Source organism: Cephus cinctus, unplaced genomic scaffold (genome assembly GCF_000341935.2).
Source record: "Cephus cinctus unplaced genomic scaffold, Ccin1 Ccin1_scaffold0087, whole genome shotgun sequence".
NCBI lineage: Eukaryota > Metazoa > Arthropoda > Insecta > Hymenoptera > Cephidae > Cephus > Cephus cinctus.
This window is the reverse complement of record NW_014332826.1, coordinates 1,463,593-1,483,842: the sequence shown is the minus strand read 5'-3', so window position 1 is coordinate 1,483,842 and position 20,250 is coordinate 1,463,593. Positions and strand designations below refer to the sequence as shown.

The window sequence follows — 20,250 nt, the reverse complement described above, 5'->3', positions numbered from 1 at the left end:
AACTCGCCAATTTTCTCCTATTCGCTGTGCACTGTTTTGCTCTCTTTTATGCGACGACCTCGAATACCGGAATAAAATTCTGGAATAATCGATTCAATTAAAAGGACATATATGTATATACATAATATACGTGCGTCACACGGACCACTCCCGGAGAAGTGCAGAGACTTGCATTCTGTCTATATGCATAGATGTATTTATCCGCCTACGTGTTACCAAGGTTGGTGAGTACGGCGTGGCTGATGCGCGTAATTACGTGAAATCTCTCATATTGCAAATTGCATTTCAATATCCCGTTAGATAGCCTTGTTCGTTGAATGCATCGGCACATGATGCTGCTTCTAATTACTACGTGCATTGGCAATGCTCGTCAATAACATAGCGGTTGTTTAAACCAATCAAACGCATCGGTGCCATACGTAATTTTTTCAAGATATCAAACCTCCACGTCACACTTTAATGCAAATTTCTTAGTCGTCAGTGGCGAGTGCACGATGCACTGGTGCGCTTTAAAATAAAAGAGGAAAAAATATTTTCAAATTTCAAAGACAAATGCCCAAGGGAAATAACGGGGTAAACTAGTCTATCTTGAGGCATGACTTCTTCGACCATAAGGTCGCGTCTTACTTATTCGGCGCTGGAAAACAAATTCACGAGCATCTATCTTTTATACTGACTATTGGCATTTACACATACATATGTCCCTTTTTTTAGGATTCCGAATGCATAAGACACTAAGATTCTTTGTATAAATATTTTATTAATCAATTAATTATTATATCTATGAATTCTGAAAGCCACATTCGTGTTAGCTAATATCGCTTTCCTAATTACTGCTTGCTACGAAACGCGAGTACACAAGGGTATGTATTATCAGCGAAATTCCTATGAACGGATCACACGAGAAAATACTATAGTTGCTATTGACTTTGTTGTTATTGGTAATGACGTACATATCAGTTAACGCATATAGTAAATATAGTTATACGCATACGAATGTATCGTAAATATTTGGAATGAAATTCAATGAACTTTTTTTACATTGTCAAAGCAGTGTTACATTGGACTGTAGCAACGGATGAAGTGAACGGCTAAAAATCCAATGGAAATTACAACGTTGTCTCTATATCCTAAAAAATATGTATCAATATTTATTAAAACTCCAGGGTAGAAATCTGATAAACTTTCGATTTTCAAAATATTCTCTCTCGGTCTATATTTGACGGTATGTGCATGCGAAGCACTGGTCAAATTCACGCGCCCAAGTCAGGTACAATTTTTGCGACGAATTTGCTGAAGCGAGTTCACGTTCAACCATAAATCCCACTGGGTGGCGGTACAGTATGTAGAGGAAAATCCACAAACATTGTTGCAAGCCGAATAAACCTGTTCGAATTCATTTGAGACTCGGGCGAATTTATTAGCTTTATCGAGGTATAACTGTTACCGGTAGTAAATTTGCAGAATTTGCCGTCGAGCATATATTTTCTGTTAGTCGCGTTATTAATTAGCCGGTATAAGAGTGTATATTTTTTTAAATCTCAATCTCTCTCCCGCCTCTACTCTTCTGTTTTGTACGCAAAATGTCGCTCGGTTAAAGTTACAGGGAGAGAGAATTTTATTTCAGCGTGCTACTAATTGCGGGTATTTCGCAATAGCATGAAAAATTTTATTTTATAATGAACTACATTCAGCAGTGCATTTATGCGTTAGAGTAGCTACGGGTTTTTTTTTTCTTATAGCCACACTCACGACTGTGCTATTCATCTCTATACATTTCAGACTATTTGTGTGTTAAAAAAATCAAATTAGCTCGGACGTCGACCGACCACGTGCGCCTAGCCTACTGACGGGAGCTCGAAAAATGTTCCTTTGAACGATAACATTGTCGTCAGAACGCGAGCCATGGAGTTCCGCCGGCAACTCGTACAATTTCGCTAGCAGAACGCTGGGAGCCCGTCATCAGGACGCTTGGTAAACAGAAGTGTAGCTGCAACGCGATAGGAATTTATAGGCGCGCTTCGTTTTGCCGAGAGACGAGGAGAGAAAGGTGAAAAAAAAGAAAAAGGAAAGAGAGAGTAAAAAAAACTGGAAAACGAAAAAGCGAAGTTACTACAGTCAGATAAATTATTCCGTGTTTTACGATTCGATCGCTGCAGAACGTCGAGCTGACTCAACAGGATTCGAAATGGCAGAAACGCTTCGAGTCCTTTTTCTGACGAAAAGGTTCGTTTAATTGTACTTGGCGCCTTAAGCGCGCTGCTCGTCTTTGTACGTCTCGAGGCTCGAGGCTCATTATCATCTAATCGACTCGAGAAGTTCCGCCGGGTGATAATAAAATTACGAGGAAACGAAGAAAGTGACTTAAACGTAAGTCCGATGGACAATGTACTCTTTACTCCTACGTTTTGGCCAATTGTTTTAAAATAACTCTTATGTACGTTTTGAGTCCTCTCCACATTTATATCTCTCGACCCCTTCCTCAATTTACTGTTGATAAACGAGTAAAAGGAACGTGACTTGGATTAGATTATTTTAATTAAAAAATACTCTCTTCTGACTTATGTTACTTAATGCAATATGACGGTACAAGGGAATAGCGATATCTTTAGGAAGAGCTGCTGGATAAAATGCACAGGAGGGATTCGAAGCAAAATATGCATAGTTTTTCATTCCGAATGTCTATGCGTTCTTTTTTGTGTTGATTCTTAAAAACTGAACGAGGTATAAAGCTTAGGGTGCGTGTATTATAGTATGTAATTGTGCGTGTATGACGCACGTGATATCATTGAATAAATAAGCGTCGACTATGCTGTGTGTTAATTCTCGTTACCTCGAAGTGTCCATTTCCAAGCGACTGCATCTTTCAGAAAACAGTAAGCTGGCATCGTTTATAAAGTTTTGTGAAGATTGTCGACTGTGTCTTGTTACGATAGAAAGAAAGTGGGGAAAGTGGGGAGATTCGGTATTGACATAAGAGAATGAAATAAATTCTTAATAAGGACGAAATCGATTAATTAATTCAAGTCAATGAGAGCCTGGCGCAAGGTTCGGCTTTATGAAAAGTCACTTTGAGTCTCGTTCGAATCGATTTTCATTTAACTAACCTGATTAATGTTCCTCTGTATGATTTCGGCCAGCGGAAGTCGTTGCTTGACGCAATGAAGGTTCAGAATCTCTCGCATCCGTTTCTTGTCCTGGAGAAGCTGCTTTATGCCAGGCTCGCTCCATGCTGCATTACTAGGTGCAAATAAGGTCACGTTGTGGAGGGTCGTGAGGTCGCTCATAAAATTATCACCAAAATCGCGGATAACCTCGTAAAACTTGTAAATTGGACCGTCCTCCTTTTCCTGGATCGAGAGAAAGAAATCGTGATTATCGTGAATTATGCTTATCAAGATTTTAATTTCTACGGAAGGAGGCTGGGGATATAAAGATGATTGGACACGGAAGTGAGATAATCACGCGAGATCCTCGGAAATTCTTTATAGCTGAGAATCTGCGGAAAATGTTATTTTTCGAATTTTTAGTGGAAAGTAACGAAACTATGTAAGATATGGTGTATTACTAAATTTTAGTTAGGTACACAACACATATATATACGATACCGTAAAAATTGTACGGGAAACCCAAAACGAGGATCTCGGTAAGGGAAGAATATTGTTAATAAAAATTTGAGTAAGCACGTAAGAGGGGTTTAAGCGCAATAAAAATGGCTATTGACTTTCTAACGTCCTTATTCGATTCTATTTCAATCCTGTAGAATAGATCATATAGTATAGGCATATTTATGTTAAACGCGTCGCTTGAAGTTAGTTAGCCCATTTGATTTCTATGAGAGAAAAAGGTTTCGGGTGGTGCGTTTAACGTGAATATCCCTATAATACGTTAGAAACTCAATATACAAAACCAATACACACAATATTAAAGGACAAGTACCAGCGCGCTTTCGTTTTTGAAACAAAGAGCAATAAAAAGTAAAGCAATAAAAATATATGCGAATTACGTAGGAGGTACTATATTGTTCCAATAACTGTAACAATTTCCATAAAGCATCAGAAATTACGTCACGATGCCAACGTAGTACTTAAGAACTTTCCTATACCAGGTTATACGTAGGTAAGAAGAATGCAAAGTACAAGTGAATAACTACGCGAATTTTCCATTTAATAAATCTCAACTTCTTACTTGACTTCGATCCCCTTGCGAAGTACGTGAAAATAACGAAAAATTCGTCGAGTCGATTATAGGTATACCTTCTGTCGGTAAGATGTTCTGTAGTTACAAATATATAAACAGTGAACACTGAAGCAGATTCGTGTCTCGCTTCACGAGTAGTCCGGACAAAAACACGAGAAGAGAAAATGTATCGGACGACGCGTGTCTAATTTACTCGTGAATTCTCTCGAATGTGACAATTCCGTTATTTCTCGTTTTGTCAACCACTGTGGTAAACTTGTTTGTAAATACAAACGAAGGGGCGCCGGTACTTTGTGGTTAGTAGACCAGCAGCAAACCCCACAAGGGACATTAGAGCGTTTATTGTTCGTTTGGCGGGAAATTCGAATGAGCGAACAGCAACATTTTTTTTTGCGGTGCGTCATCGGAGAATTTAAAAAAAAATTAACTTGTTCTCCTCTACACAACATATTTTCAAGTGACATGAAAGATTTAACGAATGCGCTATCGATCACCTGTGGAGTACTCGGTCTATTCAACATCGATGGAATTGAATTTTCACATGGGTGATGATCGGCTGAGAGTATTGCAATATCCGCAATCGTATCGACGGCAAGAGTTTTCACGGTTCTACCGCACTTTTATTTGATTATTTTCGTTTTCCATACTTTTCCATCCCCTTTCACCTCCTTATTGACTCATCTATAAACCTTCACCGATATCTCACTTTGTCATACGTGCGCCTTGCAATTTCTCGCTGATCTTTGGACGTTGCGAATATCTGGAAGCCAGGGAGAGGAAGGGAAGACGGAAGCGGAAATTCGATACTACGAAACATTAATAAAAAGGTTAATCAAGGGAATCTCATTACGTGGAAAATATTACTAACTACAGGGTCATAATGTATATGGAATATTAATAATAATAATATACTACTGCTAATAACTCCGTATAACTATAGAGGAGGAACTAAAACATTGAGTAGTATTTGAGTTACGCATTCGACGATAATAAATAAATTAAATTGAATAAAACGGCCGGACCTCGTTCCGTGTCTCGAAAGCAGCCCCTGATGGGGTTAAGGTTACACTTTCTTTTTTTTTTTTGTTACTCAATATAAGTGTTAAAGACACCGAAGGAGATCACTCGTCCGATTTTAAACATCTTGTACATCACCAGGACGCTAATATAATATGTTATAATAATTACGTAAATTTCATAAATAATATAAAGTCCAGTCCCTTCGATTCACCATTGTACTATCAATTTGCTCTAAGACTAATCACCTTTCCATAATATTTGTTTGTCTTTGTCCCGTTAACAGTAAGGGCAATTATCATAATGACTCAAAGTAACTAAAAGGATCTTCCGAAGAGTTTCAGTTAATACAATTATTTCAAAATTATCGCCGTTTTCTTGGTCCTATATAAAACGCGTCTTGGCGCAGCGAAAAGTATCTACTGGCATAGCCAATACCTTTACGCTTGTTCCCCTGCGATTCGCCAAATGAATTATTTCCATCGCAACGAATTATCCGCACGTATAAATTTCGTGAGTTTAAATATAAAAAGATATATAAATAATACTAAGAGAGTGTCGTGTGTTCGTAGTCTCTGGTGAGTTCGTTTAAAGTACTTACGATGCCCTATACGACATGCAGAGTCCAATAGAGACATGCAAAGCACCACAGAATAACATCATTGAGTCAATAAAAGTATAGTAAACACATATACACAATAGAAAAATCGTTCGATAATCGAAGACAAGTATCGATATTTCACAATCGATACCGGTACCGACAATACCGACTCTCGGAGCAGTTCGCGAATATAAGTCCCAATGGATATAACCGACAATTTGCAAAACGCGAGAATCGCGAATGCAGCAGATTTGATATTGCTAATTCGTACGATAATGAAAAATTCAATTAGACTGGATTTGGCAATTAATTTGGCAATAGCAATCTGCCATAGGACGTTGGCGGTGACTAACTCTAAAAAGTAATTAATAGTATTTTCCTTTCTTTAACATAAATGACTTGGTACACTACAGTCCAGCAAGCATTTGGCATACAATGCCATTTCGACAATGCCCGACCGTGCATCAACGGAATTTAGTGCACTAATTTAATTAAACGCCCGATTACCACCGATTGATTTTATCAATAGAATTCACTCTGCCGTTAATACGCCGCATGCTGCAGACCCACCGCTATACACAGACACGTGTAATTTCGCATGTCGTCTGCACGCGTTGTGTATTGTCGTACTGTAAGACGCGTTCAAACACTTTTTAATGGCAGTTAATAAACAACCGAGCGTTTAAGTACATTCTGCGCGTATGAGCACATACGTGTATAGAAAATCCAGACGGCTGGACGATTTTCAAAAATCCTGGAAATAATCTTAAAACTTAAATAAATTAACAATCAGTTTATAGCAATGGTCGTTGGATGGTAGGGCGAGCTTACACGATAGCGTATTAAAATTTAATTTTCAAGTTCACACCGAATTTTCAGGTATGCATGAAACAAAAAACACAATATGACCGATGATAAAAATCACAAGTACCAAAATTCATACAAAATAAGAAATTCAATATTTAAACTCGCCGTACCACCGTTCTCCTCCCCCTACGTAGACAAATCGACCGATCACATCGATATCGTAAAGTGGTTTCGCGATATGATCGATCCAATCAATGAAATAACAATAGTTCATGATTCGAATGAATTGACAATGAAATGTTTCAATGTTAAACGCGTGTATATGATATATGTCGCGAATACTAAAATCTAGTGACTTTCGGCTGTCTGAGAATGGTGTTTCGGTGCACTTGGCATGGTTCACATGCGACATTCAAGATTCATAGTTCATTATTATTATATGCAATATACATATATATTTACATACGTGTCGTTTGCGGTGCGTCGTGCAGTGTGAATGAACGCTCGCTATACATATACTATAGTATGGGCCAGTTATTCTGTACTTATATATACACGTAACAGAAATCGGTAAAATAGGTCATCATGTGAGTACGAATTTAATTGGCGAAGTTTCCAGTATCAGTTATCCCATCGGATAACCGATTCCCTTCTAGCCATCACGGATCTCGTAAAGCTTCGGAAAGCCTTGAGGCTGGCCTTTAAATTGCTCGTAAAAGCTTTGTCACGAGAGGAGGGACTACTAGCTGCTGGCCGAACGTTACAAATTGATAGCACAGTACTTATCCTGTATGACCCGACGATAACATGTAAACGAGCGTATACCATCTTTGAATTAGCAATGCAAAACTGAAAGGGAAAGCATCCTGATCTTACGTGCGACTTACGACGGTACGTTCGAGGAATGATTTTTGAATCTTCCCGCCGAAAGGAGCAACAGTTAGCATTGAGAGAGATTGAAAGTGCAAATTGGAAACATATTTTTTGTAAAATTTACGATGGAACGTGCTTATCGTATTGTATGAGTATCACGTAAACTGACTACTCGTATGATAATTCTCTTCGGTTTACATGCTTTTTTTGAGCTGTATACCATAATCTCTCAATATACCCAGACTGCTTTCTGGTAAGTAATAAAAGTAAATTTTACAAATCGATATAGTCGGGTTCACGTATAATGGCTTTTACATGAATGCATGGGTGTACAAAAAATGTTTGAGTTTTATATAAAAAAAAAAAAAAAAAAAAAAACATTTGCATTTTACGATACACCAGCTACGATAATATCTCTTTTGAAATAGGTCCAATATGCTTCAAATTCATGACGTGCACAATGGCTTCTCGTAATTTTTCCATTATCGCTACGAGCATTAAACTATAATAGCGGAGCAGAGCCATTTCACGAATTATTGTAACTTGCTGAAAAAAAAAAAAAAAAAAAAAAAAACCATTTGCATTTTACGATACACCAGCTACGATAATATCTCTTTTGAAATAGGTCCAATATGCTTCAAATTCATGACGTGCACAATGGCTTCTCGTAATTTTTCCATTATCGCTACGAGCATTAAACTATAATAGCGGAGCAGAGCCATTTCACGAATTATTGTAACTTGCTGTTAACGAACAGTCGACAGGTTATTTTCGTGGTACAGAGATTTAAAAAAAAATGGCAGAGAGATATACTGAGAGGGATCAATGAAATTCTAGGAGTACGAAAATAGCACGTACGGCAATTCGAGAATTTTCTCTACACGTTTTCCTACTATCGCCCTTTGGACTGATGGCGAGGCAATATACACTTCGAGTATTTTTCTTTTCGCCAGATCCAATTGTCCAACAATATCACGTCTCTACGTATGTTAATTACACAGGGCGTGCGTGTCCAAACATTGGAGTATATTTTAAGTTTCGCGTCTGTTAGCTTTGAAGCTAGTATTTTTTCAGTAACTTTATCCCGGAATTAGTTTGCAATGCCGCTGGGTGTGTATCGATCTACCTGTATACATGATCTATATATGCCGGGAAAAAATTTTAGATACGAGACGGATATACCTGACGTTTCATATCACGATATATGAACCACATACCGGAAGTGATTGTCACATACGTGTCATATAAGAATTGAAAATTATTACAAATAAAATTGACTGTAAAATCTGGAAAATTTTTTCTCTCATATTTTTTTATTTATTTCTCTTTAACCACACATATGTTCCCGATATGTTTCGCGAGCTTCGCCATATGTACGCCTCTATACATAATATTTGATAGTCGAATATGTCATCCTATGTACTGCATTTCGCGTACGAACAAATGAAAATCAGGACCGAATGTCTTTTCAATTTTGCTCGGTTCGTTTCTACCCGGTATTTCCGATAAACTATTGCGAATTGATTGACAGAAATATACAAAAAATAACATCGGCTTTCCACCTCGCGCGAATACATGGGAGTAGTTGTACGTATAATATACATGTATCTGCAGCATCATAGTTCTCAGTGTGAAGGAACAGGACTTGTAGGTCCTGAAAATTTACGAGTCTTGTTCGCTCGTGCCTCTGGTTTTCTCTGCTCGAGCCGCGATTGCCGCGGAAAACTTATGAAAACCTTTCCCGACGCGAGGATGCTTTTTCAATGGGCGACGCGACATTTTTCATTTTAGTCCCGGAGCGACTCCTTTCGACTGGTTTTCTTGGTTTTCTTGAAGGAGGAAAAAACCAATATATTAATATTCTAAAATTTTTTCCTTTTCATTTTTTTTTTTTTAATAGGTGATTTTCCCCAAATTCTTTCACGACACTGATTTCCTTGTATATCAGCATTTCGAGTGCTTAATATCGCAATGTGCATGCAATTGTGCCAGGGTGACGGAACGTGCAGCATCGTATCTGCAGCCAATTCTACGTATATTGATCTGCGCATGCATTGATTGGAAATAGAATATCGCTGCGACTAATTTATCGGCGAGTGCTGCAGATGCCACCTAGTTGAATGATCGGATGTGACGCAGCGTTTCGTAAAAAGGACACAAAAGAGCCTTTCGTACGATCGGTATGACGTAAATCTTCACTGCATTATTTTAGTCCCCCTTTAGATAGGTACAGACAGGTGAATAGATAACGAAACTTTCACATTGACCAGATACCAACGGGATCTTACGTCTTGCAAGCACAATAACAAAAGTATGAAATAAGTTGAAAGACCGATCCGAATCGATTAATATTATTACGAGAGACATCGGCGGGACATTGTTATAGTCACAAAGTTTAACTGTACCATACAAAGGTTTATAGAATTGTGCACGGTGAATTAAGTGAAAAAGTGACAATGCTGCTCGATACAAAGACAAAGTTACGGGAAACTGGCGAGGAGGCCGTTATAAGCGCGTGTTATAAGAAAAATTTGAAGGGAAGCCCGAGGAGCATTAAAAAATTTGATTGCAGGGAGGTCAAGTAGTAAATTGGACCAAGGACCCTTTTTCTTTTCGTATCAAGAAAAAAAGGAGAGAAAGGTATTGAAGCACGTAAAAAAAAAAAAACACTGACTACAAAATGCAAATTCGCAAGTACACACGCGCGCACGCTCGTCGCGCAGATCGCCGCTCGTTCCTTCTACGTGACAAAAAGTCAAGCCACTTTCAGCTAGCGCAGCAACGACATATATAGGGTGAGCGAAAAAATGTGAGCGGCGGCGAGTTCGAAAGGTGCGGTAAGAAAATGGATAAAACTTTAGGATGAGAGATAGAGAGGGAGAGAGATAGATAAAGAGAGAGAAAGAAAGAGCGATAGGTAAACTTGATGAAAAACGTATAGGTAGATGTACATGTAACGTTCGCTAGCGAGTCTTCATGAAAATAGAAAAAAAGCCGGCGGCGAATTACCTGGAAAGACTGCACAGAGAAGCCAGTAAACCAGGGTCGTCCGTAATATAAGAAGCGAACAGAAAACAGAAAGAAGATAACTTGTATTATATAAATAGGTATATAATGTTCACTGTCGAGAGGTGATGTGGGTGGTCCATTGGGGTTTCTTGCCGTTTTGTTCTATCAAGTGTTCTCTTCCTATGCTGAAAGTGAAGAGTTCAAACTGTTTGCCTGAAGCAGCATGAAATACGTTATCAGGACTGATCGAATGAATATCTTATGAATATATATGTCAATTAAAATAAAAAGTTTTCCTACTATTATACTTCTATGATAATCATTGTTAGAATAAATACAAGAGGGTTGTATAATGTTTTAATCGTTGATAAAAATCCCGTCATTGCGATACGAATATATCTTTTGTTCAAATACTGTAATATTAATCACCCAATGCCGGACTGTATTGACGGTAATTTACATAACTCATTAATTCACAAAATATTAATTCCTTGTATATTGACGTAAATTCTCGAATGCCGGTAATCCCAATGAAAAAATACTGTGTCATTAATAACAGTATTAATGCAAATCGCTGTATGTTTAATTTAATATCCCATTGCATATCAAACGTAATATAAATCACTTGGAATTTCACAGTCCTTATCGCGAAAATTTGCGAACCAGACGAAATAAGTATCGGTGGCCATTTATTTAGCTAACTACCGATTGGCCTGGGTTAGCTTTTCTTTTCGCACCATGAATATTTACGCAACCGAGCATCGTTGCATTGGTTTATTGCAAGTGATGAGTGTCCATCTGTGTGTTCCTGGTTAATTAACCGACCGTAAGTACACGTGTACAGTTAATGCACTCGTGTTACAAGGATTTCGTAATATATGTACTTACAACAATGTTTCGCTTGGGAGTTGCATTAAGCAGAGGTATGTACTGTGCCGGTGCCATTCGCGGAATTGTATTTCAGCTGCGAACCAGAAACCCAGTCATTAACAATTGATAGGACAGCCGCGTTGGAACTATTAATTTTAATCACGACATATTTCAAGCACGCTGCAAAATCCTCTTCGATGTACCACGTGAATCTCACAGGGCTAATTTACATTCGCTTCGGATACTTTGTCGTCCGAGAGTACAGTGGTAGAGGGTCGTAGAAGAGTTTCGGTACTTTGAAAATTGTATACTTAATTGTATGCTCTGTGAATATTTTTATTACGTCAGAAAAGCCTGAGGCATTCTTTTCGCGTGTTATTTTTGCAATAGATATGCAGGAAGAATGGTAGGTCGATGAGAAATTGTTTTTAATCATTACCCTCTCACTTTCTTGAAATTTGACTGATTTTTTTTAAAAACATTAATTTTACATAATTTTACGTTCAACATTCAGGGACGAATTCTTGCGAATGTTAATATGTTTTATTGTAAATTTTATGCTTTAGCTATCTGAAACTACACTGCACCACATTTGATTATAGTTTAGGTAAGTTTCTTTTAATTTGAAAAAAGAAGTGAACCGAGCAGCAACGTGCACACGCTCTTTTCTACCTCGTATTAATTTTAGGTTACAGGTTCTCGGTAGTAAAATTACACGTTTCATCCCCTTTTCCGCGTTCCAGCAATTCCCCTTAACTTCCTGACTGTCTGTTTCGGAATCTTTGAAAAAGAAAAGGAAGAACGGAACGAGGGAATCGAGTTGCAGAGCGGCGTTATTACGTGGAATTAAGGTGCATTGCGACTGCGTGACTACGACGTAAATTCGTTTATCCCTTTCCTCGTCCAGGATCATTCTGCATTCCACATTCCACCTTTTCCGACTTCCAGTTTTCGCTAGGGTGAGAAATTAAGGTTGCTCGGTGCTTCTTTTCATTGAATATACTGGGCACGATAGCCAATGCTAACACGCTGATTAAATACGAACGCTGACCTCTTCCGGCGCGAACCTCAGAGAATCGGTAATTAGCGGAGTTATAGAAATTGGCCAGTGAAGAATTCCCTTAATCCCAAATGTACCGAAGCACGCGATGCTTTCATTAAGGCGAATTACGCTACAGCAAATCGCTTGAAAGCTCAGTTCTCACCTGGATACGAATACACGTGTACGTGCACACGTGGGAGTTATTATCATCGCCGCTACTCGGGGTACATGGAAACACGTATAATTCCCTTTGAGCTTTGCGACTGTACGGTCGGTGAACTGTACCAAGAGAATTCATTGGGATTCTCCTGTCAAGTTTTCAACTAATATTACCAAAGTTTATATCCGTCAGTCAATCAGGCATTTTTTCTCACCGTTCTATTTTTCTTTTTTCCCATTTTCTTTTCCCACCACGATTTTCTCGTCTCTTCCTCTTTTCTTCTCAGCAGACATAACAGAGTAATAGAGTTTTCTCGGCGAATCGGGCGCTCGTCCTTTCGTCGCGAAACTTCAATTGCGCCGCATAATTTTCAATTAATGTCGTCAGAACGCCTCGGCTCAGGATGGCTCAAAGCCGTCGTGACTCGCGCAAGTTGGAAACTTGGGCTCCGAGGGATGTTCTTTTTTTATCTGGGTGAGAAGAACGAAGTGAAGCAAGTAAGGGATATCCCTGGTAAGTGGAAATGGACTGAAGTCTAAGGTCTTATATATATGCATATACGATTACCCTTAAAAAGAAAATCAAAAATTTTTCACTTTTATATAGTTCACGTTCTACAGATTCCACTGTACGAAATTTTAAAAGATTCTCGCAATTCCAATCGACCAACTTCCTACTCTCCTACTTCCTTCTGAACGGCATCATCTCCCTTTTTCCTCAATTATCCGAATCAACGACGTCGCCGTCGACGTCGTCGAGCTGACGCCACCGTTTAAGGGAGGCTTGTATTATGTGGACATTTCTGACGCTCGAGGAGGAAGAAGAATTCGCTGGGGACGTCGACGTCGTTGAATCCAGCGAAAGAGAGCAAAAGAGATCAAGTGAGTGAGTGTGATGGGAAGAACGGGGAAGAGAAAGAAAAAAAGAGAGAGGAGTGGATGGGAGAAAAAGGCCAACGGTTAAAGGGCACGAGGGAGTAAGCAAGTGAGTAAAAGCCGTGCGGTCGATCGTTAAAACTGTTGGAGCTTTTAAACGTCGGCCTCTCGAGAATGTCAATATGACGAGGATTGTCGGATATTTTAGAGGACCCTTAAAAAGAAGGTCTGAGAATACAAAAATGTATGTTAACCGTATATACCTACGATCTACCTCGCCTAGAATCATATATCTACATATCCATTTAGTATATAAAAGTATCATTGGATATCCATATGCTCGGCTGGTAAATATTCATAAAAGTACATGATATTCTCATTTAATATTATTCACTAGATTTTCATCGATTTATGAACTGTATATATATTAAGTAATATAATAAAATAATACTAATAATGCGATACATTTTATTCGTACAACAATGACGGGTGGCTGAGTTCTTGTTAAGTAGTTATAACGCACGCTGTACCTATGGGAATTCTAACGCCTGTTAAACAGACGCATAATACTTCTCGAGGTATGCTGCTGCATGAGTAATCATACCTATGTTGGAGTATAGCTACGTATTGTATATAAATGTAATACGTATACGAGAATGTACGGTTTAATCGTACAGATACGGAAACAGGAAATGCTTTGATGTCCAAAACTAATCGAATCTCGTTGTTAGTTCGCGACAAGGAATTTATTAGTTTCTTTTTGTTTTGACGATAGTTTCCCTGCTTCTATAATACCAACTGAAGTCTCATATGAATATTTACATATTCACGTATGTAATCATATTGCCGGGCTTTTAGACACGTGGAAGACAGTTATATGATATGTATATAAGTATGTCCTGTGAGAACTCGATGTGTAAGTTTTCGAGTGTCCTGAAGACAATAGATATGGAACGTATATATAGTATAGGCGTGATAAAGAAAAGAACAGAGATTCATAGGAGTAGAAAGTATCTAACGGGTAGGAGGGACTTTTGCTAGCAGAGGCAAAGATCTGCAGTGAGAAACACATGAGGCGGTGCACTTGCGTCAGAATACACAGGGATTGTGCTTTCCCTACACATCGAGTATCTTTCTTTTTTCTTTTTGTCATTTTTCCTTACAGTCTCCCTCTCCATCATTATTCGCTGACGCGAAGACAAAACCTGAAAATAAGTGATTAGTTTTGGGCTTCGAGCGATCGTACTTTTTTTAAAGGGTGAAACACAAAAAAAGATACGCGTTACACGGATTATCCAGTATTACGTGAAATTTGAAGACGTATCATTTTTGGAATTTAAACCAAGTTTTATTTGAAAAAAAAAGTACGCTTGCTCCTGACGTAACAATTATAATTACACAACATACGTGGGATGACATATGTACAAACCAATGTGACGAATCAAAAGATTTCGAGGGAGTTTATAATCATAATATTTATATGGACAATTAAGAACAAATAATTGGCGTTGTTCGTATTTTGAATTTTGATTAAAATAATTTTTCTTCGAAATATTATTTTTTAATATTCCCAGTTTTTATACACTGATTCGTCACTGGTCTCTACTAATATACAGCGACAGGGACAGATTGATGCAACAGTACAACATTAGGCGAAAAGTGCTCCAGTTCGTTTGTATAGTTATGTGAATAATTCACGAATCAGAGTTCATTTAAGTTTGGCTCGTGTAACAACTCTGTATTACACGTTGTTGCTCAATGATGGTGATAACGGTGATACTGATGACGCGCGTGTGATTCGGTTACGGATAACTTGTCGAGTGGCATGGACATTCGAGCTTTTGTATGACAGAATGATGCTAATGACTACGGGATCAACATACATAAATTGATGACAGGTTGACGTTACTATTTAATGGAAATGCACTAGCACTCCAATATTCACTAATTCCTGTACAGATATTCAAACCGCATAGCGATATAGAATTATTTTTGAAACGAATAACTGGCGGTTTTTTCTTATATAGAAAATACCTGCAATGGAATTATCGGGACGTATCAATATTGTACCTGTTGGTACAGTGCAATCATTCATTTTCCAAGAAAATCATTGAGATACGTTTAAAAAAATTTTCTTATCAGCTATAGAATTTCATTAATAATAAAATACTTTATTCCACGCAGCACCTGATATCAAAAGTAATTTTATAAAATGCCCAGCAATTACTACACTCCCAGCGGGATAGGTGAGAATTCCGTAGGTAATAGTTTCCACTTTCCTTTACCATATACGAGTGACTGCAAAGTTTCCAGAACTGTGCTATTCTATACAACAGACGTGAAAGTGTAAATAAGCGGGTTAGCCAGAATTTATGTGTTTTCACCGTAAACAGATGAACTTCAGTAAATTACGGGAGTGGAGGATATAGGTACAGTGGCGTTTCGGATAATTGTAGGTATCCAGGGGTTGAATCGTGGAACGTAGTAGCGCGGCAATGCGTATAGGTCAGTACGTGCGGACATATGTGGACACGCGTGTCATGACAGACGGTGAAAGTGGATGAACTTTACCACGGGTAGAGAGAGTTCGAAGGGCGCGAATTAGTTAAAATTGAGGAAAAAAATGTTCCAGTGCCCCTTTTGGCACACCTGACGTTTTTCGAAGCGTGACGTTGGAATTTGCTTGGGGTTAAGATAATGAGAATAGGCAACAAAAATAAAACAAGTTCGTTCCTACCACCAACAAACAGGATACGTAGCTTACAATTTTCAAAACGAAATTATGAAACTCTTTCGCGGGCAGCCTGGAATCGATTGAACGAGCTAGCTTGACATACAAAAAAAAATCAAAGAGTCCCAGAGACATTTCTAAGGCAATAAACCCTTGGAAGACAAACTTTTTGGCCGGATTCAAGGAGGAGTCTGAGAAGACGCTATTTGGCTTCTGTAAAAGTGTCGAAAATGGCAGAGCATAGTGAAGGACATAGTATGACGTAATACGTATAGCTATAGATATAGATTGACATTAAAAGATACGGAGAGTGAGAAAAGGCGTATGCTGGGGGAGTATAGGGACTCGTGAGAAGTTCGTAAAATTAGCTTAACCATCCGACTCGGAAAGAGAAAACTGAGGTTACGACATACTGAATAAAAGTTAATGAGCGAAATTATGGTTGGAGCTACTAATCAGATTATTTTATGACTTCGAGGGTTGACAATGAAGCTCAACGCGTCTCTCGTAGATTAAAATCGTTACGTACCGTACTAACGTATATAAGTTGATACACGGTGCGATATCGGCATTAACATCCATTGCAAGGTATACAGACATTTACGTATTTGCATAAAGATACTGTAGATAATTCAAAATTTCTCAACGCTCTGAAGCCCCGTCAAGAGCGGACAGACCCACTGGCTGGTATAACCGCTTCCTTCCTCGGTCAATCGCCCGGCCAATCAAGATTTACACAGCAAGGGGATTCAGAGAGATGCACTCGTACATAGGGATGCTCTGCCGGGGGAGGGAACCGTAAATTTGTAGTAGACGATGCATTAGGAGACATTAGTATTCCCATGCCCGATTCGTTGGCGTCGGCATCGGGCGACGTGCTCCGTCACGTTGACGTGCTCTATGCAAGAGCGTGACGGGAATCAAAGGGGTTGGCGTTGTTTTGACGTGACGTACAGTCGTAATCATTGCGGCCACATGCGTGTCATCCATAAGCTATTGGCAGATGGGATTATCCATGGCACCGCTGTCAATAAGGTTTGTTTAATATTGTGAATTCACGATGAAAATGACGTCACGGCACGTGTATAACTATACATTTTACTTATACTGGCAATTTCGATAACCGAAGAGTCTATTGCTAAGGGGAGGCAAGTGGACGCGGTCAGTACAAGGGCCGTCGGACAAGCCGCAAGCAGCTGGCCACTCCATTATGTGAACATAGAGGCGACCTAACTCTCTGCCGGTACGTCCGGTCGTCCGTTCCTCAAAGAGGGATGCATGGGCAGTCCAAGACGGAAGGAGGAAGAGGCAGGAAAGTCAAAGATAATAGAACTGAGAGACGCTGCGATGACACGTGATTCAGGTGCGGTCTAACCTAAAAGCTTTTATAGTTGCCGATGCTCCTTTCTTATGGGATCTAAAAGAACATAATAGGATCGAAGATTGAATGCGTCTTTGTTATATTAAGGAAAATGAATGATTGCGTCTTACTTGCATTTTATATATTCGAAATAGAGCATCCATTTAAAAGGTTTCGAGGGCTGGGTATCGACAAACGACAAACTATCATATCATTTCTTGTATATTGGAAGAGGTATGGCGTAAGTGTAATTAGCACTGACCTTAAGGAAATCGGTGACTGTCGTATCGATGATCATCAACGGTCGCTGAATGAGATGAACTACTCCGTTTCGTACAGGGATGTTGGCTTTTACAATTTCAGCAAGAACTACGCCAGGGGGATGCTTATCGTCACCTGAGGTCGTGGTAGATTTTACGTAGGCTGTAAAGTTAACGGATGTTAATATCTCTTGTATATATGTTATATTTTGGGTATTTCATCTAATACAAATACTTACTTCTGACGTCACCCTTGGCATCCTGCTCCGAAAGGAAACTAATGCTGACTCGGATATTATCACTGAATGCCAAGGTCCTGAAGGGTACATCGTGTTGCGTGGGCGCCGTAAAGAGTATATGATCAGGAATAATATGTCCATCTACGACCTTTTGATCAACCTTCTGTGGTCTGGGTGACGGCTAAAAAAATAAACGTATTAATATTACCTTTATATATATATATATATTTGTGCCAATGAATTATCTGTATCCAGTTTAGAAATAGATTCTATTCTAATCCTTAAGAAGCTCGTAATTGAAAAAAAAGGTTCGACAGGATGACTGTATGAAACGAGACAGTCTCATATGTTCCATGCAATCGTGGCTAACTAGGAAATTGTAATACGACCTCACGTGAGCAACGTACTTTTCTCATTGTTCCAGGAAATGCAGTATAGAAATCGCAGATACACGCGTAGACAAAGAGAAACACAGGATTTTCCAGAGCGCAAAAGCACACATGGTTATCGTTTAATAAAGAGCTGTAACGGCCAGGTAGGTATGCGAAAGCAAGAGACGACAAAGAGAAACCTGTAAAGAGAACCATGAATAATAAAGGTTGATAACCGGAAGCTTTGAAGAGGTGCTTTACAACCCAGGAAATACAGCGAGCCAGCCCTGGGTCAGAATTAGCTACCCTTGGCCATGCTGTGGCCGAGCTTGAGCCTGGAGCACGGAGTATCGTGTTTCCTGGAAAGGATTGCGTAGATGCACGAAGCGTCCTTGGATACTTTAGCCTTGCAACAAGAGACACCGAAACGAATGCCAGCCCACTCGGGATCAGGGGTGCAGCTAACTTGCCGTAATCGGCTTGAAGCTCTTAGGTGTCCGTCTCGTTGGGTATCGAATTTTTTCGAATATTTTCAGGACTATTCTGACCAATCTTATAACTAGCTATGGATCACTGGCAATTGCATACTCTCCATTGTTTTGGTGTTAAATGCTTTTTCGAAGCGTTACAAATTTTTGGACTCTGAGGAAATATCACCATAAACGGCTCTCTAACGGAATATCAGTTGATGCTATACTATACCCCGATACTTATATGGCTACGTGGATATTTGAGTAGATAACGCAGCAAGCATTCCGGCTTTGTTCTAAACAGGACATAGAATTGCCATCATTCAAGTATAGGTATACATATGTGATCTATCTATCCTGGTATGCTCCAAGTTCCCCCAGGTACTCCTACTCAATGTACCAGACTCTACTGTATTGCCCAGAGTACCTTAGCAAACAACTTATGCTAGCACAGTAACACGAGGAAGCTTCCTGTGGCTTACGGAAGACCTACACCTTAACGAAGACCTAAAAGTCTGGCACTATTAGGTCGTCCATTGAGTGGCTAAAAGACGGTTTTACCACGACGATAAATGAAGCTTAGCAATAATAGAAGCGCTTAAGGATGAAGTCTTATAGTTAGGACCTCAGCTCTTTTCTCTGATAGCCAAAGGAGAGGAAGAGACATACCTGAAATCCTTCGTCGACCGGGAGGAAGAAAGTGTATCGACCCTCGGCTTTGAAGACGCCTGTCTTTTTCAGGTCGAAAACACGCTGACGGAATAACCTGCAAAGATAATTTTTTTTATTACGCAATACATAGCGGACTGTGATAAGAGCATTTGAAATAATGAAAAATAGAGGTATATTGTTTTCATCATATAAATCCTCCGTGGGTCACTTCCGTTCTCTCTTCCACGTTTTATGTTTCACCATGTAAACTATATGCATAAGTTAAAGTTATTAAAGAAATGTCTGGACTTCGATGTTTCGTTCAAACAATTTTCCTTAATGGTAGTTGAGGCTTTAAACGCCTCTATTTCTAGAGGACGGCGCGGGGGGTTGCAGAGCCAAGGGGAAGTAGGTGGTTTCGTACGTAAAAAAGACGGCGACGACATACGTCAGCGTAAGAACGGCGTGACGCGTACATGAAAATCCCGCATGGGTCGTAATTTTTTTAAAAACGTTAAGGCGGCAGAGTGGCTCAGGAAATATGTTTACGTTTATAGGTTGATGTGAAAGACAGCCCAGAGGATTCACCCTCGAGAACGAAGATAAGGAGAGAAGGAAGTAGGAGGAAGAGGAGGTGGAAAATGCGGAGAAGCATGGAATTTCAAAAAGGAGGAGGGTCGGTCGGCATTATTTACGATTATAACACTGACACAT

General features: G+C 39.2%; 1 protein-coding gene across 11 annotated transcripts in view; it reads right to left on the bottom strand.

Annotated features, from left to right (window-relative positions):
* Window positions 1-20,250, bottom strand: part of LOC107272928 (fasciclin-1) — a 149,084-nt gene that overhangs the window by 8,869 nt on the left and 119,965 nt on the right. For 4 of the 11 annotated variants that reach the window (XM_015750651.2, XM_025090311.1, XM_015750659.2 and 1 more), the window contains exons 5-10: window positions 19,555-19,651; window positions 18,045-18,225; window positions 17,808-17,968; window positions 10,508-10,516; window positions 5,819-5,824; window positions 3,108-3,350 (exon numbers count right to left, since the gene is read on the bottom strand). In XM_015750651.2, coding sequence (XP_015606137.1) covers window positions 3,108-3,350; window positions 5,819-5,824; window positions 10,508-10,516; window positions 17,808-17,968; window positions 18,045-18,225; window positions 19,555-19,651 — 697 coding nt within the window. The remainder of the gene's footprint in view (window positions 1-3,107; window positions 3,351-5,818; window positions 5,825-10,507; window positions 10,517-17,807; window positions 17,969-18,044; window positions 18,226-19,554; window positions 19,652-20,250) is intronic. The other 7 variants (XM_025090286.1, XM_025090324.1, XM_015750668.2 and 4 more) reach the window with 3 other exon arrangements.